Source organism: Plectropomus leopardus, chromosome 3 (assembly GCF_008729295.1).
Source record: "Plectropomus leopardus isolate mb chromosome 3, YSFRI_Pleo_2.0, whole genome shotgun sequence".
NCBI lineage: Eukaryota > Metazoa > Chordata > Actinopteri > Perciformes > Serranidae > Plectropomus > Plectropomus leopardus.
The window spans coordinates 36,481,598-36,507,616 of record NC_056465.1 but is presented as its reverse complement, the minus strand read 5'-3'; the positions used below and the strand labels follow the sequence as shown (position 1 = coordinate 36,507,616).

At 38.4% G+C, this 26,019-nt stretch overlaps 2 protein-coding genes across 3 annotated transcripts; one reads left to right on the top strand and one right to left on the bottom strand.

Annotated features, from left to right (window-relative positions):
- Nucleotides 1-1,439: 1,439 nt before the first annotated feature.
- Nucleotides 1,440-13,441, bottom strand: LOC121941048 (kynurenine--oxoglutarate transaminase 3-like). 2 transcript variants are annotated; one of them, XM_042483756.1, is made up of 14 exons: nucleotides 13,318-13,441; nucleotides 10,601-10,691; nucleotides 9,019-9,080; nucleotides 7,907-8,051; nucleotides 6,745-6,894; nucleotides 5,882-5,968; nucleotides 5,647-5,769; nucleotides 5,423-5,543; nucleotides 4,358-4,434; nucleotides 4,181-4,270; nucleotides 3,370-3,556; nucleotides 2,328-2,401; nucleotides 2,128-2,214; nucleotides 1,440-2,005 (listed from the first exon to the last, which is right to left on the bottom strand). In XM_042483756.1, exons 1-14 carry the CDS (start codon nucleotides 13,380-13,382, stop codon nucleotides 1,949-1,951), a joined length of 1,416 nt encoding a protein of 471 aa, XP_042339690.1. In that variant the 5' UTR covers nucleotides 13,383-13,441; the 3' UTR covers nucleotides 1,440-1,948. The 2 variants fall into 2 exon arrangements, with proteins under 2 accessions (XP_042339690.1, XP_042339691.1); XM_042483757.1 differs by having other exon boundaries at nucleotides 13,269-13,390.
- Nucleotides 13,442-14,377: 936 nt separating this feature from the next.
- On the top strand, nucleotides 14,378-25,631 carry lrrc8c (leucine rich repeat containing 8 VRAC subunit C). The gene is made up of 3 exons (XM_042483754.1): nucleotides 14,378-14,506; nucleotides 19,869-20,011; nucleotides 23,120-25,631. The coding sequence occupies exons 2-3, from the start codon at nucleotides 19,874-19,876 to the stop codon at nucleotides 25,364-25,366; spliced, it is 2,385 nt and encodes a 794-aa protein (XP_042339688.1). The 5' UTR covers nucleotides 14,378-14,506; nucleotides 19,869-19,873; the 3' UTR covers nucleotides 25,367-25,631.
- Nucleotides 25,632-26,019: the final 388 nt, after the last annotated feature.

Genomic DNA, 26,019 nt, shown 5'->3' with positions numbered 1-26,019 from the left:
TTTTTCGCAGCCTGATTCTGAAAAGCTCCTTTTGTGTGCAGAGTACCAGAGTGAGTATTTGACACTGCACAAAAAATAATAATGTATAAAAAAAAACTAAAATTGAATCCGTAAACAGTGGCATCATGACAAAAATCTGGCAATTAAAGGGTAAAATTCTGAAAATTAATGAATATTCGGTTTTCATGATTAGGATTGATGTTGTTCACAAAAATAAACTCAATAAAAGTAGAAACCCATATTAGTGTATAATGTATTTTTTAAATCTTTATTTTTGTCATAGTAAAGCCCTAAATATCGCTATAGAGGAGGACAGATTAAAAAGCGTGCTGACAGTTAAACAGTGATTAGCACACCTGTTGTCTTTGCCTTTACCTGCTGCTAAAGTTAATTTTCTGAACATGTCGAAACAAACGTGGCAATATTTTTTACTATTTTGGAGTCTGACCCGAACAAAACAAGAAACACAAACATAAACATGTCGTTTGACATCGCGACAAACACACACCGCGTTGACTGTTAGCTAACGTTAATCTACCTGCGAGCTAAAACCTGTTAGCTTACCTGGTGTTGTTAGCGTGCTCGTGCACACCGGAAAACGGTCGCGAGATCCTTCGGAAACTTCGAGGAAGTTAAATTATTGTTATTATGATTCGTCTTAAGTCTCGTGAGTCCGCGTGGAAGCTTAAAAGGTGAATTTAGCGGGTAGTTTTGACTTTACTTCAGTGCAGAGCGAAGGTAACCAACAGGTGACAGCGTCCCTGCGGAAACCGCCAATCGCCATCTTTGATCACGTGCACACTTACGTCACTACACGGCCTCGCAAAACCTTTTTTTTGTTTTTTGGGGGATTGACATATAAATTGATTCTTTACGGTTTCTAAAATATGATATGTGTTTATAATAGTGGGTTAGATTCTTTACATGTTTATCAATAAATTTATGTTTTTATTTTTTGTGATAGAAATGAAAAGGAACTAACCCACTAATATAAAAACATATCAAATTTTAGAAACCGTAAAATATTGATGATGATAATAATAATAATAATAATAATAATAATAATAATAATAGTTAGGTTTTTGGGTTGTTGGTTTTTTTTTACATATAATTTGATTCTTTAAAGTTTCTTAAATATAGTATATGTTTTATAATTTAGTTATTTATATTTTTAGTTTAGTTTAATTTTTTAATTTGTCATTTAATTTATGTATTTACTTTTTGTGCACACCAGAGTATTTTCTTTTATTACTATTACTTACTAATTATAAATAATAGTAATAGTCATATTAATAATAAGATTAGTTCAGGTTTTTAGTTTCAAACTCAGCCCACTGAAACTTCTTAGAGTTGGAAATGTCAACCGGCAATTAATGCAATTTTTAAATAAGTAACACGTTAGTTACAGAGCTTAATTGCATCAAGATTAACACATTATATGCTGACAAACAAAATATCAAACCTTTATTTTCAAAAGTCGCAATTCCACAACCAGTTCTGACACACAATTGAACCCAAAATGTGTCTGGATTTTAGTTTAATTGGAAAATAAAGACTCTGTTAAGGCAGAAAGGTTCAGTCAAAACAGTCCTCTGCTTACCTCTCTGTGGTGTGTGTTAATGTTAAACTCCTGTGCAAATATTAACTCAAAAAATACTGAATCAGTCTACACAGTCTGACAATAGGAATGAGTAAGGTGTACAGATCCACTGGATCTTTGGGTAAATTGATCGAAATGACCTCTCACCTGTCAGCTCACACTTTAAGGGATTAATAAAAACTACTCATTACCGAGGTTAAAAACAGGACACAGGTCAAAATATGAAACGGCATTCTGCTATTAACTGCATTTTTCCAGTTTCCAGAGTGCAATTTCTGAAATCCCGTTCCCTCGTTTGAGCTCGGAGCTGTTCGTCCTCCCTGAACACTCAGTGACGTTTCTGTCACATTAAACCGTCCTCCAGTTCTTCAGGATGCTTCCTGCTGCATCCAGAGTGCTGTCTTGCTGTTGAAAGACGACTGACGGTTATTAATATATTGTTTTCCCACCAAAGAAAAATGCATTAATCTTTATCATTTTGGATGGGCTGTGTTTTTGGTTTGTGACAGTCTTGTATTTGTATTTACCTTTATGAAGCAAAGGCGAATATATTTCTCAAACTGCTTCGTGGATTCCTCTCCGACAAACGCTGTGACTGGAATAGCGGCCAGTTTCTATATAAAGTACATTTTAAAAAGCAATAAAAACAATGTGAGTGAAACTACATCAGAATTTAGATATTCTGTATATAGTAGGGGGCTGAACCCATCAAACCCAATCAATTTACCTTTTCTTTAATCATCCATTTGACAAACTTGTAGTCGTAGGCTTCGTCATCAACCATATGTGACAGGTCCTGATCTACAAACACAGAGCAGATTAATGGCTCATAACACAGCGACTAAAAATTCAAATTCTTTCACTTCAATATTAATGCAAATAAATGTTTCAGGTGAATTAACTTTGAATGAATAAAACCTTTCAACACAACCACACTTCGCTTTAACGTATAGATCTACTGTGCTGAATATATTTGCTGTCTCTAATCACAATGAAAACTTTGAAAAGTTATTTCTTCTCTCTGTTACGAGTCTCTGCAACGTAATCAAACTATCAGCCTTTATCTGTGTAGCACTTTTTCATACAAGCAAAACTACAACACAAAGTGCTTCTTATAACAAAACCAGAAGAAGTCCTACTACACACAGGCACACCTGCACACAGGCACACACCTGCACACAGGCACACCTGCACACAGGCACACCTGCACGGATGCAGCAAGGCTTTGTAATTAATTAAAGCAATAAAATAAGAGTACTCATTAAAACCGGGAACTAAGGAAAAGCTACCATAAGTGGGGAAACATTAGAGGCAGGATAAAACTTAAAGATAAAAATATTTTTAAAAAAAATAATAATAACAATAACGACAATAATAATCATAATAAATGCAACAAAAATAATAATCATCTAAATAATAGATAAAAGGAAAATGAAAGGATAACAGCACAAAGTATAATAATAGATAAAATGCTAAATAATAATAAAATGACATACCATCGAGAAAAACAGTGGAACGGACTAAAATGTATAAATAAAGACTAAATAAATAAATAAATAAATAAATAAATAAATAGGTAAAGTTCAATTAAAAGCCAGACCAAAATCTTGAGTTTGCTTTTAAAATATTAACCCCCTCTGCAGGCCTTCAGGCACGCTAACCCACAAACGTGGAGTACAGTAATAAAAAAGATGCCTCTGTGAGAGTTTTGGTTCAAACTTTTGGTGAAAACTTGTGAGCGACGTTAGTTTCAGTGTGGAGTAACTCACTGAGAGACGTCACATCCACGAGCATGAAGTAGCCTCCCTCCGGGATGACGGGAGTCATTCCGGCCTCCTGCAGGATGGCGGCCAGGCGGTCCCTCTTCCCCTCGAGCTCTGCGGCCAGCGAGGAGAAGTAGCACTCGGGCTGATCCATCATCGCAAAGTTATGCAACAAACCTTGAGCCACAGCCTCCTGGAGACAAACAGACGGAGAGATGTTTCGGACAAAAAAGACAATGATAAAATAAAATAAATTAAAATAAATTAAAAAATACAATAAGAGAGGATCAATTTATCTGGGTTCTCCTTATACACTGTATCTGTAATATAGCTTTTTGTCCTTTTATGCAGTGATACATGCGCACAACAAACGCGTGTTGAATTTTGCACTTTGCACTTAGATGAGGAACTTTGCACCATACATTTGATATCGCGCACTTTATGCCGTACAGTTGACATTGCTACTGTTACTGCACTTTTGTCCTCTCAATGAATTGTTGCTTTTTTTTCTTGTTTATTTTCCTTTTATCTTACTGTCTTTATATTTCTGTTATCTGTTACCTGCCAAGAGACTCCAGATGTAAATCAGCAGTCCTGATAACTCTGGTATTTTTACATTTGTGTTTGATGTTGATGTTCATTAACAGGCTTTTATCCTTTTCAATAAACATCAAAAATCTTAAAACAAAACAAAACAAAACAAAACAAAATATAATAAAACAAAATGAAATAAAATTTAAAAAAATAAAATAAAATAAAATCACTCTGCTTTTTTTATGGATTTCAAGGGAAATATTTAGGAGCTGTGCAAACTTGCCTGTAAAGGTGTCGGGCAGGTGTACAGAGTGTTCTGCATGACGGTCTGAAGATGCTTTATCAAGTGTTCGGGTCCTATAGACCAACCAAGCTGGGAGACACAAATTTAAACGGCATGATGAGCAAGAACTGATTGCTGAATATTAAAAATTTCGCTCCGAATCGACAGATGTGTTACCTTCCATCCGGTGACACTGAATGTTTTCCCGGCGCTGCCGATAGTGATTGTTCTGTCCCACATTCCAGGAAGAGTGGCTACAAAAAAAAAGAAAACTACATCAACATTTTGGGACATTGAAACTGAAAAATACTTGAATTACCGCCATGACTTATAGTTTCTTCCACAGACGATGTCGACAAACAGCAAGCTTCAAGGTCAGCGTCACCAATTCAGTGTCTGACCTGAGAATGTCGCCCCTCTGTTTCTGGGCTTTGACGCTGAGTAACGTCCAGAAACGCGTTTTTGCAGATTTGCATATAAACTTCATCATTACATCCTAATAGACATTTGTGTGAAATTTGAGCGTATGAATTCTCGAGTTATAGCCAAAAACATGTTTTATGAGGTCACCATAACCTTGACCTTTGACCATCAGATTGTAGTAAATTCATCTTGAGTCCAAGTGAACGTTTGTGCCAAATCTGGTGAAATTCCCTCAAGGTGTTGTTGACATATCGCGTTCAACAGAAATGAGACAGACAAGGTCGTCTCAAGGTGTCTTTGAGATATCGTGTTAACAAAAATGGACTGGACAGATGGCGGGACGCTCAACGCGAAAATATGATGCCTCCAGCCTTCGTTATGGCCGCCATAGAGGCAAATTAAAATCCAAAATTTGGTACGCAAATAAGTTGAAGTCAGCTAAAATAATATTGTGAAACCTTGAAAATGTTGCAGCCCCTCTCACTCAATACTGCACTACTACTACTACTACTACTACTACTACTACTACTACTACTACTACTACTACTACTACATCTCTTTCTTAGACACATTAACACATGAAAACAAAGTCCAGGTTAGAAAATGCCAAAATTATCCTTTAACACCAAATGGTGTTAAAAAAAAACACAGTTTCAAGTGAAAAACAATGTGATGCATGTAATTCAAGAAGTAATATACATCAGTGCACGCACGCAGAAAGCTGTGCTAAGAATGGACGAGCTTCTATTATCAGGCGGCTGACAGCGATCGGCTCGGATTACATTCCTGTCAAACATTTCTGTCGAGCTGAAAACGCACCGATTTTGATATGTTGGTGTCCTCTGTAGACGAGCCACTCGTAAACCTCGTCGCTGAAGCACAGAGTGTCGTGTTTGATACAGAGGTCAGCGATCATCTGCAGCTCCGCTCGGGTGAAAACCTGCAGGAAGACGACAGGAATCACTCAAAGCGCCCGATTTTCACTGTCAGCGAGCGTTCCCGTCTCTGAGACACGACGAGTGACGGCTGGGATGTACGCTCACCTTCCCGATAGGATTGTTGGGGGTGTTGATGATGATGGCTTTTGTCTTCGAGTTGAATTTACTGGAAAGCTCATCTGGGTCCAGATACCAGTCTGCACTCGTGATTGTCTTCTTTCCAGACTTCTAAAACATTACAGAAGACATTTTGTGTCAAACCTACAAACGTCCTCGAGATGTGCAGCGGGTAAAGTAGATACTGAATTTACGTGACGAGATTTTAGTGGGATTAACTCACGAGGCGTAACGGTATCAGCACAGGTTTGGCTCCGGCCATTCGCACCATCGGGACGTAACAATCGAAGAAAGGTTCGATGATGATGACCTGGAGAAAGAAACGTTACACAATAAATACAACGTACAGCAGGGGCCTCCACTCGCTCTGCTTTGGGGCCAATTTTACGAAATGAAAAGAGAGACCAGGGGCCAGTTGCAGCAGCTCCAAACCTGTTTCTGGGATTTTAGGACATTTCTCAGATTTGAGGACATCTACAGGATTTTTTGGACATTTTTAAGATTGAAGGTCGTTTCAAGGATTTTTGGACATTCTACTTTTATTTAGGACATTCCTAGGATTTCTGGCCACTTTTAGATTTTAGGATATTTCAAGGATTTTGACACATTTCTAGTATTTTGGACGTTTCAAGGATTTTAAGATGTTTCAAGAACTTTAGGACATTTCTAGGATTTCAGGACAATGGATTTTGGAAGTTTATAGGATTTTAGGATGTCTATAGGATTTAGGCACATATGTAGGATTTATGGACATTTCAAGGATTGTGTATAGTTCAATGATGTTTCTAAGATTTAAGCACATTTGTAGGATTTAAGCACATGATTTTACGTTTCTAGGATTTTAGGACGTTTCAATGATTTTAGGACGTTTCTAGGATTTTAGGTTGTTTCACGGATTTTAGGACATTTCTGAGATTTTAGGACAATTCTAGGATTTCAGGACATTTCTCAGATTTTGGGATTTTTCTAGGATTTAGGACGTTTTGAGGATTTTAACATGTTTCTAGCATTGGGGAGCATGTTTCTTAAAGTATATGTGTGTTTGCATAAAAACAACTCTGTGTGAGAAAGAGAAAATGTCTTCACCTCGTCCCCGTCCTCCACCAGTCCCTGCATGGTGCTGAATAAGGAACCGTAACCTCCCACCGTGACCAGGATTTCTTTAAAGGGATCAATCTGGCGCCCGCAGACCTTCCCGTAAACCTGAGAGAGAGCCTTCACCAAAGTCGGATGACCCTGACAAACCAACGCAAGACATAAGTCATAAAAACGACAGTAAAGAGCAAATATCTCAGTCAATGTGAATTATAAATTGTTTTAGCTAACTTTGACTTTAGTTGGTAGCTGAGAAAATGACAATAACCAACAACAGTTTATTCTGTCTGCACAGCAAAGTTAGAGGGAATAATCAGCCAACAACTAAATAATCAACTTGTTTTTTAATCAGATTGTGAAATTTGGGTCAATAATTTTCACCAGCTGGTAACACATACGGTACATTTCTTCACAAAATTACAGTTTATCATTTATTCTGATGGGGTTGAACCAAATGTTGGTTTTTTTTAACATGTGAAGCTTCTACTGTGGTTTTCAGATGGAGCTTGATTGTCTTTCGTTATATTTTCTGATGTTATCATCACTCCAAATGTTTTAAAATCCTCTCTTTATGTAATGTTATAAGCGTCATTTATGGCGTTAGATGGTTTGGTTGCTATCAGCCCGCCCCGTTAATAACTTTGTGACTGTGGTGAAAATATGAACCGATGCAGAAATTTCATGAGATAAAAATATATGAAATGATTCTGGAAATCATTTTTTTTGATAAATTTTGACCTTTTGCTCGGGAGTTATCGGACACGTTTGGATCACACGAGTCGTAAACAAGTCCACGCAGCCACCATTGGATCCAACGCTCATAATATGAGTGTGAACTCATCGTTATCTGACACTCTGCAGAAATACCACCTTTAGAGAGGACTGAAAAACATGCAAAAATAAAAGCTGCACAGCATTCGAATGTTCAGCTCTACGTTATAAAATTTGATGAGTTGAACTTCAGTCGGTTAATGATGCATTTCAGTTCCACGTAAGGTCACGTGTCACTGCGCTGCTTATTAATGCCCAAAATTACAGAGTAAAGGGTCTGCAGAGGTTAAATAAAAAGTTTTCATTTCTATCTCCAGTCCCTCAGCAGCACTTTTTCTTTACAAACGGATTCACGCGAAACGTTAAGGTGTTAGTTTCTTACGAAGCCTCGGGTGTACTGGTTCATCCTGTCCACCGATGCAGCTTCTGCGAGAGCTTCTTTAACGTAAGCAGGTGGAGGGATGTCTGGAAAACCTTGGCCCAGGTTTACGATGGAGGGGTCCGCCGCCACCGACGTAAACGCCACCCTGAGTCAGCAATGAAACAAGACATCACTGGACAGACCAGAATGTCTCTGTCACTAAAGGACACATTTTTATTCAAACAGCCACAGGATATCTGTTAAACTGAAGTCTCGCGCTACAAAAAAACGAAAATGGAAAATGTTAAGAAGGAATACTCAACTTGCTTCGCTCTAAGGCAAAATGACAGGAGGCCAGTCGCAACAGTTTCGATGATTTCAGGACATTTCTGGGATTTTAAAAAGTTTCTCCAGTTTTTGGAAATGTTCAGGATTTTAGGACATTTATGGGAATTAAGGACTTTTCTCGGATGGTACTGCATTTCTTGGATTTTAGGAAGGTTGTCAGATTTTTGAGAATTTCTAAGCTTTTAGGATGTTTCCTGGATTTTGGCACACTTCTAGGATTTAAGGACAATTTTAAGATTTTTGGACGTTTACAGGATTGACAGACATGTCTCTGATTTTAGGACATTTTTTGGATTTTAGGACATTAGGGTCTTAGTGAGGACCTCTGTCGGGGGTGTGGGGGATCCTCCACTGGCACTTTTTTTGATCAACAAGCTCTTTTTCCTTTCTTTATGCACTCTGACGCCTTATATGTACTAAAAGTACAAAAACAATTCACAGTGTAAAACACTTTATTTTTTTTTAATAATTTGAAAATGGTTGGGGGGCCACCTGGCACCCTCTGGGGTCCAGATTTGGCCCGCAGTTTGTAAAGTGAGTATCACTAGTGTAAAATATATTAAAAATTTTTAAAGACATGAATAAAATTTAAAATGAAAGAGCATAAAGCATATACAGCCGCTGTGCTTCACGCCTCGTTAACCAGACTTACTTTGCTCTGGTCAAACAGAAATCCGGCTGTTTTTCATGTCATAATAAAGATGTTAAAACCCGATCAGAGGCCTGTGAGGAGCGCTCCTCTCCTGCTGAGCAAAACAAAGACCTGAATGTTTTGTTTCACCTACCACACATTCTTGTCCAGCCCCTCGATTCTTTTCGAGTGTGTGTGCCGCGACATCATGATACGCTGCAACACAAAACCAACACACATCACACCTGAATGCACATCGATCGACGTCACGTTTACATTTTACAGAAACTTACTTGCTCGTCTGAGAAGCTGTTTGCCGGCAGTGAAACAATCATCAGCCGCTCACTCAGTGCTGGACGTTAACACAGCAGGACTTTGACCGGAGGTTTTTTAACTGCTGAGATCTCATAACTGCATAACCTGAGCAGACCGTCCAGCCGCTGTTCCCAAAAACACCTCGTCCTCGCTGCAAACTGAGCGCTTCAAGTCAGAGCAGCTGAGCTCGTATGCATCTCACCGCTCCGCACAAGCAGCTCAACGTTTTTAACAGAGGCTGATTTATGGTCAGTTAGTACACGAATTTATCACCCATCACTTATTACACAGAGCTGCTCAATTTTAGAGTCTCTAAAGTCCTGAAAGGTGATATTTTTATTTACTTTGTGTGCACAATTTATTATCATGTAGAAAGTTAGAAGTTTTTTATCTTTTGGGAACAAGTTATCTTGTACACATAAGATCTAGTGTGCACAAGATCAGCCTAACAGCCAAACTCCTGTGAAGAAAATTATAAAAAAAAAATATATATAGGCAAGGCAAATTTTAAAGAACATTAATTATCAAAAATGACCCGCAATACTCTTTATCATGTTTTTAAAATTTTCTTTAAAATTTTTCTGATCTTTTTAAAAGGAAAAACTTTAGTCTTTTTTTCTTTAAAAAGTTATGGTTAAAGGTATGTTTTCTTAAAAAAAAATACATTTTGGCAGTTATTCTTTTTTCTCTTAAAATGTCAACAAGTTGTAACGAAAAAATGACCTTTTTTAAATTAAGATTTGGAAGGCATGTTTTCTTCTTTTTTTTAAAAGCCTTTTTCTTTAAAAAAAAATGTGATTTTTAAATAACAATTTTTTGGTAATTCAAAAAAATGTTTTCTTTACAACTCACCAAAAAGACACCATTTATCATCAACAGAAGTGATTTTTGGATTTTCAAATTTCCAACGGTCCTTAAACACATCATGTGTTGTTATACAGGTTTGTGAAACAACATTTTCTGAAAACTTTCAGGGTATATTTAGCTTTCCAAAACATCTCCAAGCTTGGACATTGCTATTTGAAAATTTAATGTTTTTTAAGAAGGTTTTTCATAACTACGAACCCCGACAGTATAAATACTGCATCTTACATAAACTCTAAGATGAAAGTTCAGTGAAAACTGAAGGACAATAACGTGTATGACTGGTTTTGTTTGAGGGCTGCATCAGTGAAGGTTTGATTCAGATGTTGCTTTGAAGGGGTTAAAAACAGCAGAACTGTGTATGTTTCGTGTTTTAGTCTGAAAAAGCTGAAACTATGGGGTATTTACAGATTATGATTTAATCACTGTGTTCAGTCCACCTTAAAAACATTAAATTACGGTAAGAAAAGGCCTTGGAACTGTTCTGCAGCTCCTTTACAGCCAATATTAACTTTTAAAATAAAACACGAGAGTTTACGAGTTTAAAGGCGACTTACCTGTGAAGTGCTGAACCTTCTCCTGCAGGTGAGGCTGGCTGAGTGACGGGCGAACTGAGAGCCGGTCAGGACTCGTCGTGTTATGTTCATGCTGCACAAAAACAGAGAGAGATGGAAAATAAGTTAAAAATTACAACATGTTTACAGTCAAAAGGGTCATGCTGTTGTTTTACCTTGTTTTCTTATCTGATATGGTTATGTATTGTGAAGCACTTATTAACTCTGCTTTAGAAAAGCACTACAGAAATAAAACTAATTACTTTTATTAATAATAATAATAATAATAATTTCTGTGATTGTATTATTGTTATTTTTTAGTTATATTTGGTATTACTGTGCCACTGACATCTCTTTTGAGGACACCAGCTGCTACAGAAGTCACCACAGATCTTTTCAACAGACATTTTCTTTTTTTTTACATATGATTTATTTATGAGATTTTCAAGAAAAATTTTCAGAAGTCACCACAGATCTTTTCAACAGACATTTTCTTTTTTTATACAAAACTTCAAAAACACAATGTGTAAGGCCATACATGTCCATAAGAGATACAATTGGCAGAAAACTAGACAAATAATACAGCAAAGCAAGGTTGTTTGTAGAGACATTCATAGAAAAAATGCATGGGACAAGCAGTATAGTCTTAAAAGGTAATCATAAATAATAACTACAAGGACAACAACAGCAACAGGAAATAAGAAAACAAAAACAAACACAAAGACAAGTAAACAGACAAACAAAAGGAAAAAAAAAAAAAAAAAAGCAGATAATAATGAGTGCATGCGTAATCACAAATACAAAATGACCTGCTCATGCAGATGTACCACCAGGACTAGGACTGGAAAAGCAGGGTTAGCAGGCCAGAGGGGGGCACAGTGATGGGGTACACGTGACGGGGGGCACACGCACCACCGATGGGGACAATATTCAACTGAATGGACCCGACATGTTCTAGGAAGGGGAGCCAAATTTTAGAAAATTTGGAACCTCGAAGACAGTGTTTTATTTTCTCCAATTTCTTCAGCAGACATTTGAAGAAAAATACTTCAGTACTTTAAATCGACTGCAGATCAGTTTTGTCGTAATAAAAAATGTTTTTGTTTGGCGGATCACATCACCATCATTTTTCTTTTTTTTTCTTAGAGAAACTAAAATGCAAAAATTACCATCCACATAAAAACGTAACTTATGTCATAATATCTGTCAAAATAATTGCAATGTTTTTTTTTGTGTATCTCGCAGCCTTATGAAAGGCAGATAAATAAAATTGCATAACCCGTCTTTTGCAGTTAAGACCTGAAAAATTCGACTTTAAGGATATCTAATGACATTTAAATCCTAATGCTTTTAAATTCATGACATTTTAAGAGTTTTTAAGGACCTGCAGACGCTCTGGAGTAAAGCTGGCTGACTTTTGTCCTGTTTTTAGACAAAGAAGAAGTCACCTGGGGCTCACAGTAAATGGCTTTTCCCCCAAATATTCAACCTCATTCTGCATATCAACAACAGATGGCGCCAGTGTGCTGCACAAAAATCCTCTTCACTATAATAAATCCGCTCCAGACAGCTTCAGACTGGTATCAGGGAGCCTTTAGGGACTGAGGCTGGAGTGTGACTGCGTTTTGTTTTTTATGACTCAGAGCTACAAATATGTTTTCCTTGTGTGTCCTCGAGGGATCCGAGGACACATGCTCAATCACACCATAAATAACCATATTCCACATCGTTATGGACGGTGAGATTTTAAAGAACATGTTTTTCAAACCTACCTGCAGGTTTTAGGCTTTCTGTGGATATTTAATCCAGCTGAGCAAATCGGCTTGATTTCTTATGAAAACATTAAAGTAGGCAGTGGGCAATGAAAGAAAAAAAATGACCCAAAAAGGAAGAAATTAGTAAAATGTACAAAAAAAAAAGATTAAAAAATTCAATAAATAATAATAATAAAGGTTATAATAATACGCATAAATAAGCAAACAAAAACTGGAAACGACCTGGGAAAATTTGCTTAAAAATTATGCTAATTTTGTAATATAACGTATAATAATTATAAATGTATTTTTCCCCTTGCTTTCGCCTTCTAGATATTTTTTCCTTGCATTTTAAAAACATTTTTTCTAAATCTATTCTCACAAAGTATGTAACATCTCTAATCCAGGCGGCTCTTTGTATTTTTCGCATGTTTTGGAGAGAAATCGCATCAATTTGCTCAGAGATCAAATGTTCAGATATTTGCAAAAAGCAGCACAAGAAAATGATGTTGCTCCCGGTGTGAAAGCATTAAAAAATATTATAAGTGCCTCCCTCACTCTGCACCTCCTCCTCCCCTCTCGCTCATAACGAACAGTCCCTAAAAAGTCCTGCAACCACCTTTACAATAACAGTTACTGATGTTAACATAATGCAGGGAGCTTTTTAACCCGTTATTTGCGCAAAAGCATATTTTGTTGCCTCCAGTGAAACATGCATGTTGTTAGTGAGCCACGTTATCTGAGTACCGTTACGCGCACTCAGGTTACGCGCACTGAGGTTGCACACACGCAGGCTGCTGTTAGCTCTCTGCAGCTAGCCGCAGCTAACAGAGTCATGGCTGCTGTTAGTTTCGTCTGTCGGTGAACGTCGGTGATGTTAGTAACGGCCGTCAGTGCCTCTGAGATAACACACCTACCATGTAGTGAGAGGAGTTAAGGCACCGCGGGGTCAGCAACACAACTTACTTGTCGCTGAGTTGCTGCGTTGCCCGACGGATCCCGGCAGCGGTCAGGGGAGGGGATGACGTCATCAGATGGAGAAAGTGATGCTGCCTTCACGGCCGCCGGAAACTGCACACGTGAACTCATCAGCTGACCAAAGACGGTGCTGCTAAAAATTCAGTTAACATGCAGTGCTGTTATTTCCTTAAATCTGTGAACTCAACGCGCTTATATTTGAGGCAAGAGGGAAAGTGTCAGGTTACACCAGATAAAAAAGTGTCACAGTTTTACAATATAAATGGTGCCTTGATATATAAAAAGATAAAAAGAATAGTGTAATATCAAGATAAAAAGCATGCAAAGTATTTTTTATAGCAAGATACCGTTAAAACAAGATAAATATATCTTTTCATAAAAAGATAAAAATATCTTTGCATAAAAAGATAAATCGTATACTGTTAAAACAAGATAATAAGCGTCTGTCAATAAGAGATAAAAAAGCATCTGGTAATAACGAAATAAAATATTGTTGTTATTATATCTTGTTGTAAAAAGATAAAATACAATATGTTTGTTATAACATGATAAGTTTGAGTAAGTACTTAAAAAAGATGTTATAACAATAACATTTCTTGTTCAAACGTGAAAAAAATTGGTTCTAACGCGAAATCTGTCCCATTACTTGACACTGATTATTTTCTGGTTTGGCAGCCATATTAAAGAGCTTTACAACAATGGAAATGAAATGTATGAAATATTTTCATTTTATATTTGAAGTGTTTTGCTGATGACGGGGCTTTTGCTGGTTGAACATATTGGTATTTTTCCATAAGTACAGAGTACTGTGTGGTATAAATACACTGGTATTGAGCTGAAAGATACTTTGTATTCAGGCTGAAAAGCCAAATACGAAACTCAAACGTGTATAAAAAGCACAGAGGATTCGGGTGTTTCTGTGTATTATGAGCAGAGATTTGCTGCAGTTTTGGACTCTCCCCTCTCAGCTGTCTCCTAAAAACATTCATCCCAAACACTGAGGTCTGTGCTCGGTCTCCAGCAGTCCCCGCCCTCCTCCGGCTGACAGGACATGCCTGCACCGCCTGCACCGACCCGCCGAGGCTCCGGGAAGCAGAGGGGACCGCGCACATCATGATCCGAGACCCGATCGCAATATAGACCCACATCCTCAACTCCAGCTGTCGTCTGAAGGAAGGTAAATCCCTAAAACTGCTATCATCATAAGAACTAATAATACAGTGAATAATGATACAGAGCGCGTTTGATGCGACGTTTAAAAAGCATCATCTGCGCTCTGCGGAGCGTCTCCAAAAACTAGTTTACACTGAGATTACCGTCACTTTACCTGCTGTATCCAAACAGGCGCTGTGACGGCGCGTAATTTTGCGCACGGGGACCTTAAAAAGCTGTAATCAGCCCTTAAAATCAGCCCTCAAATCAGCCCTTAAAAGTCCTCAGTGTCTTAACTCCTGACCGGATGACTTCTTGATGCTTCGTGCTGATCTCAGGTTGACTCAGATATTCTGTCCACATTGCACTTTTCTTCTTCCGTTTTTTAAAGTCTGTAAAAGTGTCTTATTATAACAACCAGAGATGTTTTCAATCTGCACTGCGTTTTTTTTCTTTCCTAAATGAGAGAGGAGTTTCTGTGTGTCCGGGGCTGGGTGTGTTCCAAACATGTCTGTTTTTGGATATCTGGGATTCAGACAAATTTCCTGTCAGGAAGGGACAAGGATATGGCCCGGTCAGCTCCACTCAATGGCTGACTCATCCAGTGGAAAGACTGGATTTTTCCTAATGCAAACTACAGCCTTCATATACTCTGCTGTTTCTTATGATTTTTTTTCCTTGTACCCACCCTATTTTAACCCTTTTTTTAACACGAGAAAATGTGTTTGATTTATCTCAAAAACATGGGGAGAAGGCATCAAGCAACTAACACGACTTGACCCAAAAACTAAGGGGGAAAAAATGTTTTTAAAAAAAGTTACAAAAAATGATGTGGGAAAAAAAGCAAAACAAAACAAACAAAAAAAAAAGGACATTAATTAATATTTAATTTTTTTTTTCTGTAACATAATTCTAATATAAAGTTATTACAAATATAGTTTTCTGTAAAAAAAAAAAAAAAAAAAGGAAATAACCCGGAAAAAGTGCTTAAAAATTATAATAATTTTGTAACATAATTGTAAAGATGTAATTATGATTATTATAGTTTTTTTTTCCCTCAACATTTGTCCCTAGCTTTTTAAAAATAATTTCTCAGACCTGCTTATTTCTTGCAATAAGTGGAACATTTCTTGACAGCGTCATCATTGCCTTTTCCCCCATGTTTTCTGAAGAAATCAAACCAGTTTGCTCAGTTTCAAAGGGTCCAATAGCTTATGAAAGGCGTACCAGCACAATAAAACTGATGTCAATCCAGGTATCAAAGAGTTAAAGAGGAACTCCACACTTTTTACACACAAGGCTCAGTTTATTCGTCAAGAGGCTCTGCTGATGAGCTAAATCATCTACCTAATAAAATCCAAAAATTACTTCAAACAAAAGAAGGTTCACATGATTTTAGAGGAATTTGTGTGTTGAAGAACCAGTTAGTGAATGTGAAATGTGACTGTATTACAGTTAAAACAACATAATGATGAACACGAGCCGGGAGAGCAGAGAGGGACACAGAAAGACATGATACAGGAGCGGTCGGCTGCTTTTGACAGTGGACGCGTGTTTGGCTGTAATAGTCAGAGACTGTGAACAGGAAGTGGACGCCACACTGTTTCCTGCACAGAGAAAATGGAGGTTGAAAAAACAGAGATCAAAAGGTAAAAATCGGCAGCGCTGATCAAACATATATAGGCTATATATATATATACACATATATTTATTTATCTTTTTCATTGTTTTCTCTGCTCATGTAACAAAAGTATTTGTGTTTTTCTGCTGCAGAAACAGAACAAGTTTATGTGAGGGCCTACTGCATATCTGTGAAATATTTTTTTAAGTACAGTGAGTAAGTATATATATATATATATATATATATATATATATATATATATATATATATATATATATATATATATATTTATGTCTATCACTGCAGAACAAACTGTTAAGACTTTTCGTGGGGGCTGTTCATTTCTTTAAAAAGTTTTCTGCGATGAAAAATGTCCCCTGAGTATAAGAGAGTCACTGGATCATTGTTTCTGGATAAAGATGCTGCTTTTGATTAAATAAACATTTTTCAATGCTGAAAACAAAATTCCATTGAGATGGATATCTCAAACTTTGGCACATGATGCTGCACAGATAGAAACGCCTGGAGCTGAGTCAGAAAAATGCTTCTTGTAGTTTGGCTGAACTTTAACCCTTAATCTGCATTAACATAATTTTCTTGTGCTTCGTTGAGACGCCTTCATCAAGCCAATAGCCTCTGAGACCTGAACAAACTGGTTACACTTCTTTCAAAAAAAGACATGGTGGGTAAAAAGGCAACGACCAACCTGGCAGGAAATATTCCACAGACTGCGAGAATTTAGTAAAAGGTGAGAAGAAAATGACCTGAATTTTTTTAAAAGGAAAAAATATCCAGGAAACTATGTTCATAATTATTCTATTTTTTATTTAAAATTCTGTTACATAAAAAATTATACATACATTAAAAAAAAGTTTCTATTTTTGTTATTTTCAGGTGATTTTCTTCTTTTTTAACTTATTTCTTGCCTTTTTTTTGTCCATGTCTTGTTAAGTTGCTCATTGCCTGCCCTCAGTGTTTTTGAAAGAAATCAAAACATTTTGCCAAATTTTCAAGGGTTAAACAAAAACATCAGTGGACAGTTTGGGGTAAACACTGTCCATCCTGCCGGCTGTCCCGACAAAGACATGGAATAATCAATGGAGACACTTTGTGTGGAAAACTTAACTGAGCTATCAAAGATATGATTTGTCAAAAAGTCTCCCTCAGATTATTCATTATAGCTGCAAAACATTTAGACACATACCAGGCAAGTCTGTATTCGGATATTTTAAATTTTTAGCATTTTTATTGTTCATCTAGTCCATTAACACTTTGAAACTTTGAGGGACATCAGTTTTCTTGTGTTGATTTCACATGCTTGCACAAGTTTGTCACCTCTGAGCTCAGAGCAAATTGGTGCAATTCCTTCAAGAAAACATGGAAAAAAAGCAATGAGCGTCTTGTTAAGAAATCTTCCACAAATTGCAAAAAATTATTAGATTTAGATTTTTTTTTTTTTTAAAGACAGGAAAAAATGTGGTGGTGGGGACTATATTTATAATAATACACCATTTTTTTTGTTAATTTGTGGGTCTTCTTTTTTCATTGCTCATTGCCCTCTTTCAATGTTTTTGAAAGAAATCAAGCCAGTTTTCTCAGGTTCAAAGGGCTAAATACATAAAGCAATAGTTGGGATAGGATCATGTTTAACCCTTTAAAACCTGAGCAAAATGGTTTCAGATCTTTCAAACACAGGAAAGAGGCGATGAGCAACTTCATAACACATGACCCAATAATGTGCGAGAAATTTGTAAATAAAATAAAATAAAATAAATATATATAAGAACATTTCCTGAAAATAAGCCAAAAAAAAGTATCATGTTGGACATGTCTGCATTGGAGCGGACTGTTGCACGTTACCACGCTGGAGCGGGCTGTCGGACATGTCTGCACGCTGGAGCGGGCTGTCGGACATGTCTGCACGCTGGAGCGGGCTGTCGGACATGTCTGCACGCTGGAGCGGGCTGTCGGACATGTCCGCCCTAATAATTCCTTGCATTCCAAGAGGGTCCTGGCAACACTAGGTGCTCGGGTCCTGAAAAAAAAAAGAAAAGAAAAAAATTGCAGCAGTTTTTTTATTTTCATTATTTTCTCATAAGTCCTCCCCTTTTTGAAAAACTAATCTTAAATCATTTTCTTTGACATCTTTTACTTATTTCTTGCAATTTTTGGGACATTTCTTGCCAAGTTGGTCACTGGATTTTGTCTTTGACAAAAAAGAAATCGAATCAATTTGCTCACATTTCAAAGGGTTAACTAGCATGTAGAAAAGCATCTGAACGCAGCTAAAGAAAACTGTCACCGGTGCTTCTGCAGGATCTTCATGGCTGAGGCCTTTTTGGTTTGAATGACACTGCAGCGAACTGACTGCCAGATAGATTTTGGAAACAGGACACTGCAGCTGCAGTAAGCACTCTGCAGAAGGTGACCACAGAGAGAGCGGAGAGCTGCATCAGTCACACGCTGCTCGTCTTCATGCTGTTCAGCTCGGCAGGTTTTTAACAGTCTTTGAGGCGATGAACAGCTTGATGAGCGTGCTGTGTGTAAACAAAGGAAGGACTGAGATTTGGTTTAATTTAATTTGTGGGTAGCCACTTTACAAACATGTTTGCCTCTCAGGCTATAAAGTTAAACACAAGCTCCACAAAATGAGTCATTATTTAGTCTTATGTGGGCACTGACTTCTAAATAATTACATTTGTAATGTGCATTTGTTTAATGTCGGAGCTCCACGACAGATGGACTCATCAGTCTGAGGAAACATTCAGTTTTTACCGGCTTTGTTTTTCTGCTGAGTTAAAGCCGAAGAGGAGCAGATGTTAAAATTCAAGGTTCATAGTCGGAGAGTGTGAAAGAACGACTTACTGTTTTTTTTCAGTTTGTGTTTAATCCTTTGAAACCTGAGCAAATTGGCTTGTTTTCTCTCAAAAACATGGGAAGATGCATTTAGCATTAGGAGAAAAAAACACTCAAAAGCTTGCAAGATATTAGAAAAAAAGAAAGGATTAGTTTAAAAAAAAGTTTTTAAAAAAAGTACAACAAAACAGGAAATGACATGGGAAAAGCACTTAGAAATTATAATAATTTGTAATATAATTTTAAATGTGTAATTGTGATTATGAGATTTTTTTTCTCTTTGCTTTCATCTTTTTTCCCCTAGAGATTTTTCCCAAGATTTTTTAAAAATAATTTTCTAAATCTACTAATTTCTTGTGATTTTTGGAACATTTCCTACACATAACCCAAAGAACGCCCAAAACCAATATCCATATTGCAATATGGCCAAGTGCAATATCCACTTTGCAGGAGCTGCTATAATTTCATAAATTTAAAAAGTGTGAAAACGTACCATTAAATTGATTTTCTGTGGTGCTGCAGAGGTGCCCTGCTCTGCAAATCAAATTCCACACATAAATAAACAAGGCTGTTTGTCTCAGCAAAAATCGCACACTGCATGTAACCAGCTTAAATTGACATTTAATCCCTGAATGTCCAAAACCAACACTGGACGGGTGACTAGAGCGACATTATTTCATGTGCAGATCCACTGCCCTGCACTGGACAAAAAATCTACCAAAGTTATTACAATTCATCTCAACGGGGACATGAGGGACAAACTGTTTTTAACTGAGTCGTTAAAAACCGGAATATCTATTGTCCCGTGAATTAAATAACATCATTGTTTCAGCCCTCCATGGCCAGACCATGTCCCCCATTGTACTGACTGAGAGGTATTTGGGGTAATTTTTCTCTCTTTTGTTCACAGGCATCATGATTCCTGTGATGGAATTTCGGCAGTTCTCTGAACAGCAGCCGGCGTTCAGAGTCCTGAAGCCGTGGTGGGACGTGTTCACCGACTACCTGTCCGTCATCATGCTCATGATCGGTGTGTTTGGATGCACTCTGCAGGTCAGTAAGGCACAAACGCTCATGCGATGCGTAAGGTTTCACAGCTCGTGTTCGCACTTCTCAACGAGAAATAAGCGAGCGTCATAGCTAATACACACCATTGCAGCGTGTTTCTAGGACTTTAGGACATTTCTAGGATTTGAGGACATTTTTAGGACTTAATGACGTTTCAGTGACTTTATGATGATTCTAGAACTTTAGAAAGTTTTTCAGATTTTAGGATGTGAGGATTTTAGGACATTTCTAGGACTTCAGGAGGTTTCTAGGATTTTTGGACATTTCTAGGATTTTAGGATGTTTCATGGATTTTAGGAAGTTTTCTAGAACTCTACGACGTTTCTCAGGTTTTAGGATGTATCTAGGATTTAGGACATTTCTAGGACTTGCAGATTTCGAGGATTTTAGGCAGTTTTTAAGGATGCTTCTAGGATTTTAAGATGTTTCAAGGATTTAAGGACGTTTCTCGGATGTTGGGACATTTCTACAGTTTTAGGATGTTTCTAGGATTCAGGACGTTTACAGGATTTTTAGGACAGTAGGGGCTTAGCTAGGACCTCTTTTTGATAAACAAGCTCTATTTTAATGCTGTTTTGTGCACTCTGGCATCTTATGTATACTTAAAGTACAAAACAATTCCCGGTGTGAATCACTGTATTTTTATTGTGAATTAGAAAGTGATTTGGGGGGCCGCCTGGTACCTTAACAGGGGCCAGACTTGGCATGCAGGCCCTAAGCTGAGTATCACTGCACTTATGCAACACAAGTTTGAACTGCAGCATGTTTATGAGATAAAAGGAGTCCTCCTACTATTTTTTTCCATTAAATCAAGAGTAATTTAATTTACTAGAACAAGCTTGGGCTCTCTGGCTGCTGTGCCTCCTGCGCTGGCACCAGCTCAAAAGCACTGAGTCCCTGCTTTTACAACCTGGACTGTGCAGCAAAGGAAGCATTCAGCCCAACAGGAGTTTACCAGTGGAAACATTTACCCACCCAGCCCCCTTTTAGTAAACATAAGATTCCAAACTCCTGCAGCCTGGTGCTTAAATTCTCTCCGTGTGGAGGAGAGCCGTTATTTTGGCTCCTGCGACACTCTGCAGTGTAAATCCTGGAAATTATAGCAAAACAATTTTAGAAAAACTGTTAACAAGATATTAATCACAGTCGGAGCAGCTATTGTTTCCCACTCTCGCTATAACAGTGTTTGGACACAGTGTAATAGTTGGAGAATTGAGTGGATAATTATTTATGCAGTCCGGTTTACTTTATAAGTTGGGACATTATCAACATGCCGTTTTGTGTTCGTTGCCTCTCACAGTAATCACGTGTGCTTTTAGAGCTAGAGGCAGAAATACACAGAGAGGTTGTGAAACTCTGCAGATCAGCTCTGCAGAGACCCCAACAGACCTGAGTTTGCATTTCAGTCTGTGATGTGCTGCATCACAGCTGCATTGCCCTTAATGTCGTACAGACCTTTCATGGAGAGAACAGGTTGGTTTTGGATGCAATAAAGTCACTAAATCTCTTGGGATTAGAAAAATTAGAGGGTTTGTACACAATACATGCTTCATAACACTATAATAGTTTGATCTATTCATACTTAACATTGCAATATTGTACAGGCGAGTACATTTCCAAATTAAATTCTGCTGCTGCAGAAACAGTTTGCTAGATTAGCGACCTTCTCTAAAGTTGTTGTACCAAGTGCACTTCTCTTTTATAAATTGCAGTTGCTGACTATTTTTGACATTAATATTCATAAAATCTTTGCATTTGTCTTTAAAGTGAGATATAAGGCTACAGATTTATCCCATAGTTTTAAGTACTATTTTTGATTAAAAAGTCTCAATTCCATAATTATAGATCTTTGCAGAATCTTCATGTTCTTTTGTGTAACACTTCCCATGATCAGTTTTCTATCAGATACCGTGGAGGTGTCTGGAATTAAAATGTTCATTTACTTTTTGTCATTGTCTGTGTACAAAAAGAGACTTTAAAAAGCTCTGCCGTCAAAAACATCTTATTTGGATCAAGAATGATCCCTCAGTGAACTGATGTTCACACGTTGAAGATGATTATTTGCACTTTTGTTTTTTAACCGTGTACTGTAACTGTTAGATTTTGAATTTTAGCAACTAAATGTATTGATGTTTTGATTGTATTTCACCATTAATGTGTTTTCTGAGTGTGGTTTTTTATATAAACTAGTATAGGTTTCGACCCTCACATGCACAAAATGTCTCCTCCCCAGCTCCTCCACTATTGAATCAAAGTGTCCATTTCCTGTTATTAGCTGTGCACAGTGAAGAGGCCGTTATGTCGTCATTTGCAGTCAACACTAAAGGCAGCTGTTGTTCTCTCAGACTAACTTTTGTCCAATGTTTAGTTTGCTTTTAGATGCAGGTTAATGAGAGAGACCAGGTTACACAAGTCATCAGAAAATTCACTTTTTACCGTTTTACCATTTTAACCCTTGAATCCTCCATATATTATATTATAGGCAGGTTTCCATTAACCCTCAAATTGCTCAAAGTGAAACTGTGAATATAAAACATGCCTAATGGAAACATGTCAATTAAAAAAAATCACAAAAACGTTTTTACGCTCGCATGAGGTGGTATTTTATGTGATTCCAAAAAGCCAAATTTCACAAAACTGCAATGACAAAACTTTTTTGGCTTTTCAAGGTCACATGATGCTATGGTTATGTGCTTGTCAGTAGGAACTGCCTCCCTCCGGCATGATGCAGATGCAGTTACTGCATCGCAATAACCCATCAAAAGTTGAGCGGATCCTAAAGTTTTAAACCCACAATTCCTCTGTGAAATCGTAGACCATCACCTCACAAAAAGGGGCTCACCTTTACATCATGGCTCCATAACACGCCTACATCAGCCCCGATTGGAAATAATGACGGCTAGTGCGGTGGCTGCAATAGAAATAAAGCTTGTAATGTTTTGAACATCAGTCGTGTAACGTCACTCGATGGGTGTTTTATCAACATTTTGAAAATACAGTGTCAACAAATAATGCTGCATTGGTGTGGGCAATGTTGAAATTATGTCCTTTAAGTTTGTCTTATATTTATTTTTTCCCTACATTTCCTTTCAGGTTATGCAAGACAAAATCATCTGCCTTCCTCAGAGAGTATCGGTGCCTTCGGAAAACACAAGTGAAGTGGAAGTGACACTGTTACACCTGCAGGCCAACATTTCGGCCGTGCCAAGAGAAATGACAGGCCTTAAAACCGATCTGGATCTTCAACAGTACAGTTTCATCAATCAGATGTGTTATGAGAAGGCTCTGCACTGGTATGCCAAGTACTTCCCTTATTTGGTTCTCATACACACTCTGATTTTCATGGTGTGCAGCAACTTCTGGTTCAAATTCCCCGGCTCCAGCTCTAAAATAGAGCATTTTATCTCCATGCTCGGCAAGTGCTTCGACTCCCCCTGGACCACACGAGCTCTGTCAGAGGTGTCGGGAGAAAATCCCGAAGAAAAGGACCATAAAAAGAGCGCTACTTCGAGGTCTAACATCACTGTGTCTCCCGGAGAAGGAAGTTTGGAGAAGACGCAGTCCCTCCGGTCTATCCCGGAAAAGATCGTCGTTGAGAAGCCATCAGCAAGTGTTCTCGATAAAAAAGAGGGCGAACAAGCTAAAGCTCTTTTTGAGAAGGTGAAGAAGTTTCGTTTGCATGTTGAGGAGGGAGACATTCTTTATCTCATGTACGTTCGGCAGACAGTGTTCAAGGTGTTTAAATTCCTCCTGATCATCGGCTATAACAGCTCTCTCGTGAATAAAGTGCGGAACAGAGTGCGTTGCGAAGTTGAGATCCAGGACATGACCGGCTACAAAGACTTTGAGTGTAATCACACGATGGCTCACCTGTTCTCGAAGCTTTCTTACTGCTACCTGTGTTTAGTTGCCGTCTACGGTTTAACAAGCCTTTACACCTCTTACTGGCTGTTTTACCGCTCACTGAAGGAATACTCCTTTGAGTATGTGCGACAGGAAACGGGCATCAACGACATCCCAGACGTCAAGAACGACTTTGCGTTCATGCTACACATGATCGATCAGTATGACCCGCTTTATTCAAAACGATTCGCAGTTTTTCTCTCCGAGGTCAGTGAGAACAAACTAAAGCAGCTGAACCTCAACCACGAGTGGACTCCGGAGAAACTGCGTCAGAGGCTGCAGATGAACGGCAACAACAGACTCGAGCTCCAGCTGTTCATGCTCCCGGGGTTACCGGACACCGTCTTTGAGCTGACAGAGCTGCAGTCACTCAAGCTAGAGATCATCAACAATGTCACCATCCCTGCCTCCATCTCTCAGCTGGAGGACCTTCAGGAGCTATCGCTTTACCAGTGCTCTCTAAAGCTGCACACAACCGCTACCTCCTTCCTCAAAGACAACCTGAAAGTGCTTCGTGTGAAATTCGATGATAACAGGGAGCTTCCGAACTGGATGTACGGGCTGCGAAACTTAGAGGAGCTCTATCTCACCGGGTCTCTCAGCCCTGACGCCTCCAAAAATATAGTTCTTGAGTCACTACGGGAGATGAAATGCTTAAAAACGCTCTCCCTCAAGAGCAATTTGACCAAGATACCCCAGTCTATAGTTGATGTTTCCAGTCATCTGCAGCGCCTGTACTTACACAACGATGGCACTAAGCTGGTGATGCTCAACAACCTGAAGAAGATGACCAACCTGATTGAGCTGGAGCTTGTACGTTGTGATCTGGAACGTATCCCGCATGCAATCTTCAGCCTAACGAATCTGCAAGAGCTTGACCTGAAAGAAAACAACCTCCGCTCAATCGAGGAGATCATCAGCTTCCAGCACCTTCGAAAACTCACTTGCCTCAAACTTTGGTACAACGGCATTATGTACATCCCGGAGCACATCAAGAAGCTCGGCAGCCTGGAGCGCCTCTACTTCAGCCACAACAAAATCGAGATATTGCCTTCGCACCTGTTTTTGTGCAACAAGCTGCGCTACCTGGACCTGTCCAACAACGACATCCGGTTCATCCCTCCGGAAATCGGAGTCCTTCAGAGTCTACAGTATTTCTCCGTCACCTGCAACAAAATCGAAAATCTACCAGATGAACTATTCTTTTGCAAAAAGCTCAAAACGCTAAAGCTCGGCAAGAACTCGCTGTCCATACTCTCGCCAAAAATTTCCTACCTAGCTCTACTGACATACTTGGACCTCAAATGCAACCACTTTGAGGTTCTCCCACAGGAGCTCGGTTGCTGTCGTGCTCTGAAGCGCAGTGGCCTTATTGTGGAAGAGACACTGTTTGAAACTCTGCCTTCGGACGTCAGGGACCAAATGAAGGCCGAGTGAGCCGCCTTATTGTAGCCACAGTGCCTGCTGTTTGCTCTGTCTACCAATGCAGAGCACTTGTTTTGTATGAACTCATTAACATATTTAAGTATTACACTACTGTTAAGAAAGTTATTTTTACACTTTCCTTGATGGAAGGAAGATTACTACTCATAAACTGTCACATTAAGTGTGGCTGCAACAGGGGTGCCTGTTTTGTTGTTTATTGACACATTAAAAGCAGCACTGCATGTTTCTGTAAACCATGAATACTTTACATTTTAATGTTTTTATGTTGCAGATCAGTGATTTTTTTTTTTAATATTTTAACAATGCTGTGGTGAACATGTGGTTAGGTTTAGGGGCCCAGACACAAAAAACCTAACGTCAAAGAACTTTTGCAAACAAAGGCAGACTGTTTCGTTGCCACACGTTGCCTTTTTCTTGGCTAAAAAGTTGCAACTGAACACACTACAAAGACTTAAGCCAATGGCCAACTCGCACGAACGTTCTGCGCCTGCGTGAGAGGAAATAACTCTCCATACCAGCAGGTGGCGGCCTTCTGCAATCGTCATTCAAAAAGGGAAACTGGCAGAACGACAGGACGGTTCCAAGACGCTAGTTAGCCAGTTAGCACATCAACGCCACAACCTGATGTTGTCAGAACAAAGAAT

Coding starts and splice junctions, on each gene's coding strand:
- LOC121941048 (XM_042483756.1), bottom strand. CDS start 13,382: ATGACGTCATCCCCTCCCCTGACCGCTGCCGGGATCCGTCGGGCAACG. Junction 9,081..10,600: donor GAAGGTTCAGCACTTCACAG/GTAAGTCGCCTT, acceptor TTTGTGTTGCAG/CGTATCATGATGTCGCGGCA. Junction 5,770..5,881: donor TGCTGATACCGTTACGCCTC/GTGAGTTAATCC, acceptor GTAATGTTTTAG/AAGTCTGGAAAGAAGACAAT.
- lrrc8c (XM_042483754.1), top strand. CDS start 19,874: ATGATTCCTGTGATGGAATTTCGGCAGTTCTCTGAACAGCAGCCGGCG. Junction 20,012..23,119: donor TGTTTGGATGCACTCTGCAG/GTCAGTAAGGCA, acceptor ATTTCCTTTCAG/GTTATGCAAGACAAAATCAT.